This window comes from Silene latifolia, unplaced genomic scaffold, assembly GCF_048544455.1.
Source record: "Silene latifolia isolate original U9 population unplaced genomic scaffold, ASM4854445v1 scaffold_70, whole genome shotgun sequence".
Classification (NCBI taxonomy): domain Eukaryota; kingdom Viridiplantae; phylum Streptophyta; class Magnoliopsida; order Caryophyllales; family Caryophyllaceae; genus Silene; species Silene latifolia.
In genome coordinates, this window is record NW_027413609.1 from 729,405 (window position 1) to 745,018 (window position 15,614).

Sequence of the window (15,614 nt, forward strand, 5' to 3'; positions counted from 1 at the left end):
TAGTACTTGCCAGTGCACGGTGACCACCGGCTGCGTCGTCACCAGCGATCCACAAACAAGCATCGGGCGGCTCTAGTTCCTCGTCGCGTCGGAGGACAGGCTTCTACTTCAGGTTCTAGAGGTCGGGGTCGTGCATGAGCTACATCTGCTGCTGGCCGTGTTACCATCCGAGGGGACGACTCCCTCGATTCGCACCCCGACTACCCCCAGGTAATTTTCGTTAACGGTGTTCATCGCACCAGATTTTTCCGTTTAGTTGACTGTGAGTTTCTCCCTACCCATTTCCTATGCCGTACGTCACTTGAGAGGCTTGGTTTTTATGAGCCGGTGTGTGAGCTTTTGAGGGGCACGGGGATGACCGGACTTATTACTATGAGTGGCCATACCTTTAGGGAGCTGAGTCTTGAGTTCTTCAGCTCCTTCACCTTCTCCTCCGGGGCACACGATGCTGCCCCCACTAGTTTTTCTGGGTCCTTCCGGTTGTTTAACCAGACTTTTTCTATGACATTGGAGGATTTTGACACTAGACTCGGCCTTTCCTTCAGGGGTGTCACTACCGCCTCTAGGAATGTCCTCCGTCAGCTTTGGCGGACCTTGGCCCAGACCACCTTTCCCGAGCGAAAGCTCGCTCAGGTCCATCTTCCCCCTGCTCGTTACTTCCTCCGACTGATGGGAAGTACCATTTTTGGCCGAAAGGAGCCAAACAACATCACTAACACCGAGCTTTCCATTTTGGGCGGTTACATGAACATGACAGCGAAGGCCCCTTTGCCTTCAACATTGCCTATTTGACTGGCCAGTACTTCCAGACTCAGGGAGTGAAGACCACGGGCACCATCGTCTGCGGTGGCATAGCCACCTTTCTTGCCCATTCTCTCTTCCCTGCCTTGCCTCGTGACCTACAGTATATAGATGGAGATAGTTACTTGAGCTTAGCTTCTATGCATTCTCAGACCTGGCTGACTTCAGATTACCGGACCTGGAAGATAAATAGTTCCTTGTCTTTAGACCTTCCTTTTACACCTTACCTCGTCTCGTCCCTTTGCCTAACTGTTGCACAGGGCGTCCAACCACCACCCTTACCCGAGTACCACCTACCGATCCTACCACCTCCTACTTTAGCCGCTTCTAGGAAGCGGCGTAGACCTGAGACCGGAGAGGAATCCACACCTTCCACGGGTGGCCAGACTTCCACGGCCACACCTATTTTGTTTGTCCTCCACACTTTGAGGCGTCTGCGGTCATGGACCAAGGGACATAGCTCTCACTTTGTCCCTCTGTACGAGTATCACATGAGGCGACATCGTCCGATCCCAGAGGGTTAGCCACACTCTTCCTTCTATCGGTACCCAGTTGAGGGGTACCCAGAGTTCTTCTAGTGAGGAGGAGGAGGAGGACAAGGACCTAGTGGCGGCCGCAGCGAGAGCTCAGAAGGAGCAGAGGAAGAGGACAGAGAAGGAGGCGGACCCGGACTACAGTGTGACGGTGGAGGACGTGACAGAGGAGGCTGACGAGTAGCTACTCGTCTACTCACTTCCCCAGTTTTCAGGCTGGTTTGGGGAAGTTCGTGTATTTTATGTTTATTCTCGCTCTTTTATTTCTTTTGTCTCCTTTTTATTTTATTATTATTCATTTCTTTGTTATATATTCCTGTTCGCCTGTATATATCTGCTGGTGTATGCTGGAGGACAACGAGGGCGTTGTCCGTTTTGGTTTGGGGAGGGTAATGCATCTTTTGAGTCTGCATTTGCATTTGTTTTGCATTCACGTTTCTATTTTCCAGCTTGCATTGTATTTATTTATTTCATTAAATCATAAAATCCAAAAAAAATTAGAAAATTTCAAAAAGTTAATAAAATATTCGCGTTTATTTTTGCATATAGGTTGAGTCGGAACGGTTGATTTCCGTGATGATATTGCACTTTAACTTGTCATTTTTCTTGAGCCTTGCACTTTCATTGACGGTTATTAGCTGAGTCTTACGCATAATATACGAGTTTTTGTTCAAATATAGCTGACTGTTTAGACTTGACCTGATAAATTGGCAACTTACTTTACAATTTCTGAGTTTTAAAGCCTTATGACTGGTGACATTCATGACCAGTTCATTAGGAATTGAGAGTAGTACTCCTTTCATAGCATGTTCATCATTTTTGCACTTTTATGACATTCGATTTCTTGTCAAATGCATACATTCGGGTTTGTGGTCGGTGTCACATGCAGGGAGGTGCTTGCAAATTTTCCCCTTTTCTTATATTTTTCACCCATTTAGCTCCACTTAAGCCAAATCTTGCCTTTTTGACCCACTAGCTACATTTAAAACTGGGCATGCCTAGTTAAGCTAGTTTAGTATGTCTTTTGCGGTATGATTTTCCGTCTGCGGTTTGGCCTATGTGTATATTATTGGAGTTGGTGGAGGATGAAGGAAAGGCATATGAGAATGAAAAAAAAGGAATTGAAAAAAAAAGAGAAAAACGTGAAGAAAAAGAAAAAAAAGAATATGAAAAAAAAAGAATCAGACGTGTGAAAACGTGAAGAAAAAGAAGAAAAAAAAAAAGATTGAAAAAGTTATTAATTTGTTTTATTTTATTCATTAAGACGGTATTAAAAAAGGGAAGTTTGTGACCGTCTCACTCCTCCGTTCTTATTCATATATTTTCGAGGAGATAGTGTAATTGGATGGTGAGTTGTGTGCCAAATGAAGGGCACTTGAGCTTTATTTTTCAGTCAGTTTAGATTCGGACGGTCATATATGGTCATGTTTAGGAACTAGCTTAACGCTTTTACCTCCACATTACCATAATCTGTTTTGTCTTTTCTCACCTGCAACTCACTATTCCTATACTATTTGTAAGCCCTCGGCTATGACGGACATTATTGGTTGGATTGTGTGCATTAGTACTTGAATCGTCTTTCATTTTTGTTGCATGCATGCGACGTAGGTCGCAGTTTAGGTGAGGGACTGTTTCTCTTTCTCTCTTTTACATATAATTCACCCTTTGCTTCATGAGAGAAGAGAGACCACGTGAGAGTCCGATTTTGTTGGTCTTGCAAGGTCGATAGGTCGGCTTTATTTCTGAACAACTCATAACTCGTTTGCATATTGACTGCTGTAGCTATAACTGTTGATTTTTGTTGCATTAAATTGGTTCAAGTAGACAAGTTACAGCTAGCTCTGAGTTCTCATTTCCGTTCCATTAGTTGCATTTTAGTTTACTCGAGGTCGAGTAAAGGTTTGGTTTGGGGAGATTTGATACGTGCATTTTGTATAGTCTTTTTAGCCTATTTTTGCACGTATTTCCATGTACTTTTGTATTGTTTATATTGCATTTTGCCCCGAAATGGCTACTTTAGTTCGTCTTGTCTATTTTGCAGGAATGAACGTGAATGTAGTAGAATCGTACCATTTTCGTCCTGTTTTGAATGCATTTTGAGGTGACGGGATTTTCAAAGTGGGATATTGCATTGGGATGCGTGAAGGAACGGTCTACGAAGCAGTCGGCTATGAGTTGGAGCTCTTTCAGAGGAAGAACACTCGATCGAGGACATTTATTAGTCGATCAAGTGGTTTTATTGGCTGAGGAGGTCGATCGAGCTGTTTATTCTACTCGATCGACAAAGCTGGAATTCAAGGATGCGCGAATGAGTAACAATTTTGGTCGATCGAGTAGATTACCTGCAGAACTCCTCGATCGAGCTGTTTCAAACTGCTCGATCGAGTGGTTTAGTATTCCACGGGCATTAATTAGTTCGTGTTACCTATTTTAGTTTATGGACTTCGCTAATTTCTATTTAAGCGCATAATAATTAGGTCATTAGGATCTATCTTTTCATCTATCATTTTTACACTGCTCTTGAACGCCACTCTATTCTTTTTCTCTTTTCCCAAAAACTTTTACTGTAACTTTTACTTTCGGGGTTATTTAGCTGGGATCTAGTGTTCTTTACGCCGGAATTCTCGCGATTGTAATCTCTTTCTCTTCCTTAATCTTAATCTTTAATTCATTTATTTTAATTACTTGTTTAGTTGCCTATAATTTCTTCCCTAATCTCTTTTATGCGATTTAATTATTATTACAATATGTTTGCCATTAGTTCATTCATAATTATAAGTCTTGACAATATTAATAACATGAGTAGCTAATTTAATTCATGTTGGGATTAGGGAATCTACGGTAGAATTGTGACGATGTAGTGAATAGGTTAGATGAATTATTTGTGAGATTCTGTCCCCATGGCAATTTAACTGTATTTACTGACTTAGTTGAGTTCACGCTTCTAAGTTACCCTTTAATCTGGTTAAATTTATTCCTGGATCGAAAGATTTGACTAAATAAACCTGCTATGAACAGTAGACTACCCTGACGAGGACGGAAGTTAAGTTAGTGGAAATCTAGGATAGAAAGTGGACCGGAAGGACCTTTTCATATCCGTCTCACAGTAATTTATCTAAGCTATTTACAGTTGAGTCGCTAGACTGCCGTAGTGAACCGAAATCCCGACATGTCCCCTCTTTATTGATCACCTTATTCTTATTTTCTGCCTTTACTGCTCTTTCTTTACTACTCTTTCCTTTAAGCCTTTATTTATTTTATAAAACCAAATTAACAAACCCCCACTTGTGACCGAATAGACGAACCTTTTACAGATATCTTACCTCCCTGTGGAGATCGACCTGACTTCCCTAGCTATATAGTTAGTTTAGTTAGTTATTTTTGATAGGTATACGACTGCCCTGTCACATGTTCGACAGTATTGTCCACCAGAATGTCAACATGTGGCAAAGAGAAGTCGTCCTTTGGACTCGCCTTGTTCAGATCCCTGAAGTCGACGTAAACCCGAATTCTTCCGTCCTTCTTTGGTACAGGAACAATGTTAGCCACCCAGTCGGAGTACTCAGACACTTTGATGAAACCAGCCTTGAACTGTTTATCCACTTCTTCCTTGATTTTCATGACCCATTCAGGACGCATTCGACGCAGCTTTTGCTTTACGGGTTTAGCCCCGGGCTTAATGGGTATCCAGTGCTCAGCAATTTCCATGTCAATCCCAGGCATATCTCTGTAGGACCAGGCGAATACGTCCTTGTAGTCGTAGAGGAGGTCAATGAAATGTTGTCTTTCCGAGGGGTCCAGGGTTGTCCCTATCCTAAGTTCTTGAGGTGTGTTGTTGGTTCCTACGTTAATAGGTTCGGTCTCCTCAATGATGGGGGTTCTGGTTTCCCATTTGTCAAGTTCTTTGTCTAGGTGAGGTGGGTCGTCACTTAAGTCAAATTCCTCATAGTCATTTAGAATTGCATTGCAGTTAAATTGAGACTAGTCATAAGCAAACTTAGCGTTCATTAAGTTGACACGAGCAAAAAGCTTGGAGAGGACAGACATCTCATGGTCAGTCAGAGGCGACACAGCAGAGGAGGTGGCCCCTGGAACAGGCTCCAGGTTGTCACCTTCCATGGGAGTGGGGATGACCCTAATAGACTCAGCCTCTGAATCAGCCACGAGTTTGTGATAACACAGCGGGAAGGGGACCTTTACTGGGACATCAGGAGTGTTAGGAGCTATGACAGACTCTGACTCCGACTCAGACTCAGATTCTTCTTCACTTCCCTCTTTCACCAAAGGGCCTTCTCCAGTTGTGATCTTGAGAATGCGGCCTTGGCGATCGGTCCACTTGACGGTTTTCCTCCAGCCCTGTGTAGTTTTCTCCGGGTCGGTGTCAGAGATCAAGGCGGTTGGGTCAAATTGGTTGTCCTTTAAAGCGATGTTGATGATGTCCTCATAGTCGAGGTGCTTGATGTTATCCTCTCCAAAGAGGAGAGTGACAGCTTGTCCGTCGAGGCATGAGGACGACTTAGACTCGGTTGATGCAGCTTCGGTGTTGTCGGGGATGAAGTAGCAGTCCTGGAAGACTTCCATACCCGGGTATTTTACCTTGGCCACAGAGTCATAGATCGACTCCGGAAAGCCATGGTAAAGCTCAGACTCTCTCTCGGGGACAAAGTATCCATTGAGGGTCAGATGATAGGGACGGAGGATAACTCCGAACTCCGAACTCTGTGCTTCTTGCGCTACCAAACTAGGAGGTTCATCTCCTGGATATCTTCATCGGTAGGTTCATATCCCAGTCCGAAGGGGATGTTAGGGACCTTAGCCTGTTTCAAGGGAGGTAAGGCATCCTTTAGTGGATTGAGGGCTAAACCCGGAAAGTAACCCTGGTGCATCAGAATGCGGTTGACTGTGAGGTTAGCAAACAGGTCACTATTAGAGGATGCTGATTCATCAGTTATGGCATTCACAGCTTGGAATCCTCACATTTCATTGTCATCTTCCTCAATGGCTTGGGATGCTATTCCCTTTCTCATGACAACTTTGATCGGGGAAGCAAGAATTGTGATTGTTTTCCCATTGAAGGGGGCCCTAATTTTATGGTGGAGAGTAGAAGTAACTGCCTTGACGGCGTGAATCCAGGGGCGCCCTAGGACCATATTGAAGGAGGCGTCAATGTCGACTACCTGAAAACTGGTTTGTCTTTCCAGGTTGGGGTTGACTCCGAAGGGAGGGATATCCTCGTCAGAGAAGATGACTGGGCTGCTCAAATCAGGGACATCCCTTGTCATATGTGGCACCACTTCTTCCGGGGAGGAGGTAGAATGCACAGTCAGTTTTCCCAAGGCTTGTAGTAGAGATTGCTGATGCTCGAAGGATGTAACAATCAGTTGCCAAATTGAGATTTCGGCTTTTGCTTTCTGCAGTTGTTTGAGGATAGAATTCTCGGGAGCCTTTGGTTGAGTGTCCGCGTCCAGGACGACCTGATCGCTCATTGTTGGAACGACTGTCAGTTTTTGATAGGGGCGTCCAGACCGGGTAATATGACCGATTTCTTTTGCCCGCTTCTCTTTCCCTGGGAAAATATAGACATCCTCAACATCATCTCTCTAGACGCCATTGATTTCGGGATCCCGAGGGTACCTTGGGGGGGTATTCCTCGGTGGGCAGTTTTTGTGAGGGACATTTTTGTGAGGGTAGTTTTTGTGAGGTTGATTATTGTGGGGGTGATTATTGTAAGGTGCACGTCATAATGATCGTGGGAGCAATCCATCCGGGTGAGGGTAGTTTTGGGTGTTTGGGGGACCCTCCCTCGGGCGTAGTGCTGGAGGACGGAAATCAGATGGTGGTAAGCGTCGCAAGTCGGGTAATTCTTTCGGAGAGACTGGCTATAGCTTCCTCAACTTGTTGGAACATGGCAAGCATAGTTGCGGCACTTAACACAAATACCCCGTCTGAGGCATCCTTCTCCACGGCATTCACCTCGTCATCGACTGGCAGGATGAGGTGTGAGTAGTCCAAGGTCGGCTCATCACTGGAGATTGTATGGATTCCCAAAGGGTTTGTTTTGTAGTTAGGTTTAGTTGGTGGAGGTAAAGGCAATTCTCCCTTCTCGATCATGTCTTGGATGATGTGTTTGAGTTTGAAGCAGGTTTCTGTGTCATGCCCTTTCCCTTGGTGGTATTGGCAGTAGGTATTAGGGTTCCAGAAGCGGGATTTCTTAATATCAGACGGATCTGGAGTGGGTCCGATTGGTTGTAGTTTCCCTTGGTCCATGAGCCTCTCCAGGGCGCTTGCATAAGTTGACCCTATATTGGTGAACACTCTCTGGGGGCGCTCAGCTCTTTTGGTGGTTGGTTCAAGGAGGTTGACCTCATCAATCTTGTTCGTTTGATCATAAGGGCAAGATCCGGTTGATGTGGATCCCCGGTAGCCTCTACTGGTGGTTTTGGCTAGGACACCCTTTCGGAGGTCGTTTTCAATGCGTGTCCCAAGGATTTGCAGATCCTGGAAGGTCTTAATGTTTTGGTACCTCAATAAGTTGGCATATACTGGGCGGAGATTGTTGATAAATTTTTCCACCAAGGTTGACTCACTCGGCTTGCTGACCAACTGAGTGCTTACCCTCCTCCAACGGGTTAAGAACTCGGTGAATCCCTCCTTGTCATTCTGGGTTAGGACCTCAAGAGTACGGGTATTGGCTTGGATTTCGACGTTATCGGCATATTGCTTAGAAAATTCAACTGCGACCTCATCCCTGGTAGTAAGGTTCTTCGGGTCAAGGGAGTAGTACCGTTGGCGAGGGATCGGTTCCAAGGATGATGGAAAGATCCGGGTGAAAAGTTCCTGTTTGACCCCTTTTATGGCCATATAGTCTTTGAAGGCTCGGATATGATTGAGCGGGTCCTCCACTCCCTTGAACTTGGGCACATCAGTCAGGGTAAAGTTGTCGGGTAGTTGATCCCCAACAGGTTCAAATCTTCGGTTGTTCTCAAGATGGATATTGTTACCTCGGGTTAGGAGTTGTTCTTCCAAGAGCTTGAGCCTTTTCTCAGTTTCAGTCAAAGGCGGAGTGTTGTGTTCTACAGCTTCCTTGTTTTCCATGGTGTCAATACGGGTCTCGACATGATCTAGAGTGACCTTAAGAGCAGTGAGTAGGCTGGCTAGCTGAGCAGTTGTGACATCTCTGTTGTTATCATTGTTGTTGTTGGACGAAGTTGAAGACGGGGGACATGGGTCTGAGGCAGAAAAACGGCTTACATTACAACTCAATCCGACACGGTTCAAAGACTAAACGCAGATAACGCAAAGGATGAGACAAAGATCAGACTCAACAAGACGAGGATGACCGTGTGCGGTACCTTGGTGCTAACTCGGTTTATGACGTGACGGTGTTGACCGAACTTTCAACACGAGTCCAACGTAGCAGCGTGATGCCATTGGACGAGTCTCCTGGTGAGATGTCTCATAAGTAAAGACCCATAAGTACGCTTACTTCGAATTTATAGACACGAGGCGGAATTGGAATGGTGGACTGAAGTTTTCGAAAATAGAAATTTTCAAAAAGATTCATTTGTCGCTTTAGGGACGACTTTCGAAGATAGAGAACTCCGCAAGTTGGTCAGTTGAAATGGTTCTCTTAAGTTTGTTTGCAAAAGACGGTTTTGAGTTTGAGTCGGCTCGGAAAACAATGTACTGTTTCCCAAGACGGTTTTTGAAATTCAAAATTGTATGTTTTGAAAATCGGGTTTGAAATGTTTGAAGAGATCTCGGGGACGGTGTATGGTCCTCGGGATCTCGAAAGTGTCTCGAGAAAAGGGTGTGTGCTTTTCTCGGGTTTTGAAAGAGCCATTGTCGGCGCGAAACGGGTTAAAATCCGTGTCTAAACGCGGCGATTATAACGGCGTAAAAAAGTGATTTGAAATGGTTGTGAAAATCGAGTTTGAAAATCGTCATTATGACGGCCTAGAAAGGCGTGTTGAAATGGTCATAAAAACTGGGTTTGAAAATCGTCATTATGACGGCCTAGAAAGGCGTGTTGAAATGGTTATAAAAACCGGGTTTGAAAATCGTCATTACGACGGCTTAGAAAGGTGTGCAAAGGTCGGCAAAAGACCGAGGTTTGAAGCGGCCATCATAACGGCGTAAAAAGGTGATTTTGAAAGTTTGAAAATGACATGGAAGGACTTATGATCAAGTAGCACATAAGCATTCACAGTTTTATTATATTATGCATAATACTGACACGGGTTTTGGCTTAAAAGGGTGGGTTACACACCAAGCAATCAAACCCCAATTTGCGAGAGGGATACCAATACAAACAAAATGTGTAAGGAGGGTGCCATAGCCTCGTGCTCGAAAGTGATGAAAGCTCTTTGACGAAAAAGAAATGTGTAACGTCAATGGTATGCTTGACTCAATCGGGATTCGAAACGCGGGGATGAGAAAATTCACACCGACGAGACGAGCCAATTGGTCGAAAATGGTTAGGTTGTGGGCCCGGACAAAGAACCCGACCATGACCGTAATATCAATTAATGCATTCCAACCAATACCTCGTTCGAGTCTCACCATCTAGGGATCACAAAGACACAAGTGTCCTAGTTCTCCACAGCGGAGTCGCCAATCTGTGGACACGTGCCCACCTGCATATGCCCAGCCGATCTGTGGACAATAGCAGCGGTCTTTTGAAAGCTACGCTCGGCGGCGTAAAAATGCTTTCGACCGGATCGATTTAGATCGGTCGGTTTCGTCTCAGTAAGGGTCTCGAAACGATTAGAGATGTTCGGAGTCGGCACCAAGCATTTGTGGGATGCTTGGAACCCGTTCATACCTCGGTCAAACGAAGCACAAAGCAGTGTTTGACATAGGTACTAAAGATAAGGAATCGTTCCTCTTTAGCATCCTATCTCTAGAATGACTCTCGTATACCCTGGATAAGGTCGTCCACTTTCCAAAGTTTCTGAGTAAGAGGTGAAGGTACGTATTGGGTAGCCCTTTAATCAGACACCCAATCCCGCCATGATGTAGCGCTTCCACTCGATCGATCTTGGTTGGTTAAATGCAAAAGTTGATAAAACGGTTTAAATGCATGAATGCGCATCCAATAATTTAAACCTAACATGTGAGAGCTTTCTAAGTCGGTTGATTTAATCCAAGTATCAAGTATAAGATGTCGAGTAGGATTTATGGTTGATTTGCATGCAAGACGGAAATTAAACATCCATTTACCAAATTAGGTTTATGGTGCATAACGCGATCCATTTGTCTTAATAAGACGTTTTGCAAAAATGATTTTTGAATGAGCAAATTAGTCATGTGATCCGTCCTATATCCGGGTTAATCGGAGTCGGGATCGTCCTAGACTAATACTGGAAAGGGAACAGACCCTGCGCCAGGCAGCCAGATGAGGCGCGAGCCTATTGGCGATATAAGGGGGTCTCCCCTGGTTTGAAAATAGGAAAAGAAACGGCATGTTTAGGCGCGGGTCAGTCAACGGTATAAGACGCATTCTGACCATTGAAAAACGTTTATAAACGTGTTGAGGTATTTGAACCCGTTTTGGTTTGAAAGGGTCGTTTAGACCGTATTTGTTGATTTGAGGAACGAGACTCAAATAATCATCATTATTTTGATGATATTCGGTGTCGGGTTCGACTTGACAAGCTTGACATGAATAGTTTTGAAAATAATTATGAAATAATTGTTTTAAGTTCATTTGAATATAATTAGTCAGTACTCATCATCGTACTCGGGTTAAAATCCGACATAGTATGTAGAACCAAGGATGACTTTGTGTTGGTGACTAATACATTTATTTTGGAAATATAAAGAAATGATAAAAGGCTTTAAAATACCTTCCAAAATGTAAAGAAATGAAATAACAGGTTTTAAAATACCTTTTAAATGTAATTAACCAAATATTATCACCGAAACACGGATTAAACCGTCATGGTATTGAGAACTAAGGGTGAAAAATGTTTTATGGTTAAAAACTTGTAAAACTAAATAAACGGGTTTGAAAATATTTGAGATGGTAAAAACCCAATTACAAATATGAGAATGAAAAATAGAGGAAAAGAGGAGACCAAACACGGATTGGACTCAAGGCTGGGCAGGCTGTATTAGGCGCGAGCCTGTGTGCTACGTAAGTAGCCTCTGCCTCAACCAAAAAGGTCCAGTTTTGGCTCATTCTTTCCGTGTTTTGGACCATGTTATGCATGATTTAGCATATTGTAATCATGAAACAAGTAAAGACATGATAAAAGAAGGATTTTTACACCATCATACTTACATGCTTGGTTTATGGCGAGAAACCGACGTAAGTGTATCAACTCGTTTGGTCGGAAAAGACTCGGTTTAAAACCGTTTTAGTAAGTAAAAAGAGTGCTTTGTTAAGTTTAGTGATGGTGTAGTGGTCGAAGTTGTTGGTCAAGTGATTTAATGCACGATGACGGTACCAAACAATGTGTAACGCTTGTATTTACGATCGGTAGGTCGTAAATACGCGTCGGATTGTGACTTAGGAAGTCGAGTCGAGAATTTTAAGGGAGAAAAGAGGGGGCCGACACTCGCGTGAGTTCTCAAATGGGGGCATTTGAGGGGTATTTATAGGAAAATGAGTGGTTGTGTGAGTTTTGAGCGACGTGGCCACCTGGGCTACTCAAAGAGGCGCGAGCCACGTCGTGGGTCTTGGAGGTGTCTTGTCGCTTTTACACAAATAGAATCATGATTTGTTCTATACTACGATTTGTATGCACATGTTTGGTACTTGACCATACATGAATCCAGGAAATCTTAACATGGAAGCATTTGAATGGTTTGTTTTTTTGTGTTTGACTCGGTTTGACTCATTGTTGGAGTCGGGATTTGAATTTTTGAGTCGGTTTTTGGTCCGGTGTCGGTTTTGACTCTAGTTAGTGTCATTGCGACCCCGTCGTCATGCATTAAACACTCCAGGTACTTTTGAAAAGTTTTGAAATGTTTTATTTTCGAAATCGTTTTAAGTTTTCCGACGTAAAGTTGTACACAAACTGTCGATCAAACGCCGCGATTCCAAAGCATGTTATAGTCCGATAATCATCGGGTGTTTGTTGGAGTCTCGGCAGATACTGGATATCTACACATGCGTTTTGGCTTGCTTGCTAAGGCAGCTGCTTTTGCCTTAAGCGACAACATTCTCTTTCCACTTCCCTTGTTTTTTGATTGCTTGGGCGGCAAAATGGTTATCTCCTGACTAGCAGAACAGCCAAGAATTTTCTCCAACTGTTGTTGTTTATTCATTGGTGATCCATAGGGTGATAGTTTCTCCTTAAACTCTCTAATTACACTAGAAAAGTTGTCGACATCCGCCTTTAATTTGCCCATGAGCATAGCAACTGTCTTATGAATCTCTGACCACATTACTGACATCGCAATCTGGTTTCCATCTATTATATCAACATCCTCAGCTGCTTCCCCATTACAATCGAACATTTTCGTGCGGATTTCATCTTTGCACCATCTGTAAACAACACACAGTTCTGGAATTTTCTTCATTCCGTTTGATGAGTAAATCCATATTACATGCCGGCATATAATGCCTTTCCTTTCAAGCATTCTGCAGCTACAAGTTGCTTTAAATGTATCTAGTTCAACATTATAGAGTAATATATTAGTTTAGACAGTTAGAAAAAAGTGTAACTCTGACAGACTAAAGTATAATTCTAACCGACATAAGTGTAACTCTGTTATGTGTAATTTTAATAAACATAATCGTAATGGTAATGAATAATTATGTAACTCTAATAAGTGACAATGATATCTTGGCAGTACGTAACCTGGTAATTTATGTCCCTGTTTGCATCTCTTACAGTTGTCACCTCTGAAGAGCCTGCCTCAGAAAAACCCCTGCTTTTACAAGTATCGATTGAGTACTTGACCTCTTCTTGAAATTCCTCTAATACTTTATGACTATACACTTGCGCCCTGTGCATTTCGATATCTAGATGCGTTGATATTTGAGGGGAAGTGTGTCTGTTACCATTGTCAAGCTTCTTCTGCGTGTGTCTTTGTTGGTCCATCACGCTGTCAAAACGCAGCGAAAACTCAACTAACGTTCCCGACTTGCTCTCAAATCTCTTAAAAAAACTATTTTCGCTCTCTGATCTTTGGGTTGTTCTCATTACACCACCCATCTCTAGGTCCCTACAATGTGCCATAACCCAATGCTTCCTTTTAGAATACATTTCTTTAAACCAATTAATGTTATTAACTGTGTGTTCTTGTCCTATTTCTTCCCATTTTGCATCGAACTCTGCCGCTTCAATGTCTTCATCCCATATAATGGCATTCAATTTCTTTACAAATTCAGAATAATCTTCTCTCGTCACTCCAAACTTGCTTAGCACTTTGTTCATGATATGCCACATACAATATCGGTGACGCGCTGTCTTGAACACGATGGGTACCGCTTTAAGAATACGAGGATCCTGATCGGTGATAATATACTTAGGCTCCTTCTCACCCATCGCAACCAAGAAGCGGCTGAAAACCCATTGAAACGAACCCGCGTCTTCATGAGCAACCAGCGCGTCACAGAACCTGACTGATCGTTTATGGTGATCTACCCCTGTGAAAGGTGTGAAGGCCATATCATACTTATTGGTGGAATACGTTGGATCGAACAACACTGCATCACCAAAAACAGAGTAGTTCCTTCTAGCGATACCGTCGGCCCATATAGCTTTACTCAGACTACCGTCCGAATCAACATCATAGTCAAAGAAGAACCCTTGCCTATTAACAGTCATTTCCTTAAAGTGGTCCACGAACATCTGACCGTCCCGTTCATGAATGTAGCATTTCACATCTCTGTGAAAGTTCTTAAAATCATTTAAGCTAGCTCCAATGTTCTCAAACCCATTAACATGTTCCTTCAGAATTTTCTAAGTCTTTGTTGCTCCTATCTTCAGCTGTTAATTAATGACAATCTTTTAGAAATATATAAAAGTGTAATTTTAACCGTTAATATACTAATTGTAGTAAACAAAAGTGTAATTGCAACAACCCAAAGAAAGTATAATTCTAACCAACAAAACTGTAATTTTAGGAAGGAAAAGGCTAACTTCAGCAAACCCAACACGGTGTCATTTTAAAGCCAAAGTAATAAATACCTAGAATACTCACCTTTGAGTTATAAAGGATTATGATTTTGTGATAATCTGTTATGTTGCATGCCAACTTTTGAAACTCTCTGTCTCTGGCACATATGAGTTCATGGTTGTGGCCACTGTGGAATCTGTCAATTAATAATTCCACATTTCTCATAAATAGCCTAATCCTTGCTTTGCACCCAACGCGCCTGACTTTGTGTCTCCTACCTGCATCCTGGCGGCCACCACACTCAATTTGTCCCTTATGTGTGAACCCCTCTCGGTTGCAAACCAACATTTTTTATTTGATTTACCCGCCACGCCATCCCTTTGTCGTGTATTTCCGCACATCAAAATCACAAGCAACAACATAAATCTTATAAAATGACACTGCCTCCTCGATTTCCAGAAATTCCTGCCCAACATACGGGGTAAAATTTTCTTAAACGTTCCTGCAAAATTCTTCCTCGTTCGGCTTTTGTTTTCCATTGTGCTCAATTGTATCTGTCAATAGTCCAATGATTAACAATTGTATACATATCATGTTAAAGTAACCCATGTTTTTGTTTAAATTATACTTTTGTCTGTTAGAATTATACTTTTTAATATTACAGTTACACTTATTTATATAGTGCTGAAATTATACTTTTGATTGTTAAAATTATACTTTTATGAGATAGAATTACACTTTTTACCATTACAGTTACACTTATTCATATAGTACTGAAATTACACTTTTGATTGTTAAAATTACACTTTTGTCTGTTAGAATTATACTATTTACTCTTACAGTTACACTTATTTATATAGTGCTGAAATTATATTTTTTTTGTTAAAATTATATTTTTTGCAGATAGAATTACACTTTTTACCATTACAGTTACACTTATTCATATAGAAATGAAATTACACTTTTGATTGTTAAAATTATACTTTTGTCTGTTAGAATTATACTTTTTAATATTACAGTATCACTTATTTATATAGTACTGAAATTACACTGTTGATTGTTAAAATTATACTTTTGTCTGCTAGAATTATACTTTGTAATATTACAGTTATACTTTACAGTTAGAATTATACTTTTCTCATATAGAATTACACTTTTTACCATTACAGTTACACAATAGAATTATACTATACAGTTACACTTTAT

General features: G+C 42.2%; 1 protein-coding gene across 1 annotated transcript; it reads right to left on the reverse strand.

Annotated features, from left to right (window-relative positions):
* Positions 1-740: 740 nt before the first annotated feature.
* On the reverse strand, positions 741-14,116 carry LOC141640021 (protein FAR-RED IMPAIRED RESPONSE 1-like). Its single transcript, XM_074448983.1, has 4 exons — positions 13,145-14,116; positions 12,891-12,952; positions 12,438-12,828; positions 741-899 (listed from the first exon to the last, which is right to left on the reverse strand). The coding sequence occupies exons 1-4, from the start codon at positions 14,114-14,116 to the stop codon at positions 741-743; spliced, it is 1,584 nt and encodes a 527-aa protein (XP_074305084.1).
* Positions 14,117-15,614: the final 1,498 nt, after the last annotated feature.

Coding starts and splice junctions, on each gene's coding strand:
- LOC141640021 (XM_074448983.1), bottom strand. CDS start 14,116: ATGACTGTTAATAGGCAAGGGTTCTTCTTTGACTATGATGTTGATTCG. Junction 12,953..13,144: donor ACAGGGACATAAATTACCAG/GTTACGTACTGC, acceptor ATGTTGAACTAG/ATACATTTAAAGCAACTTGT. Junction 12,829..12,890: donor AAGGCATTATATGCCGGCAT/GTAATATGGATT, acceptor TGTTGTTTACAG/ATGGTGCAAAGATGAAATCC.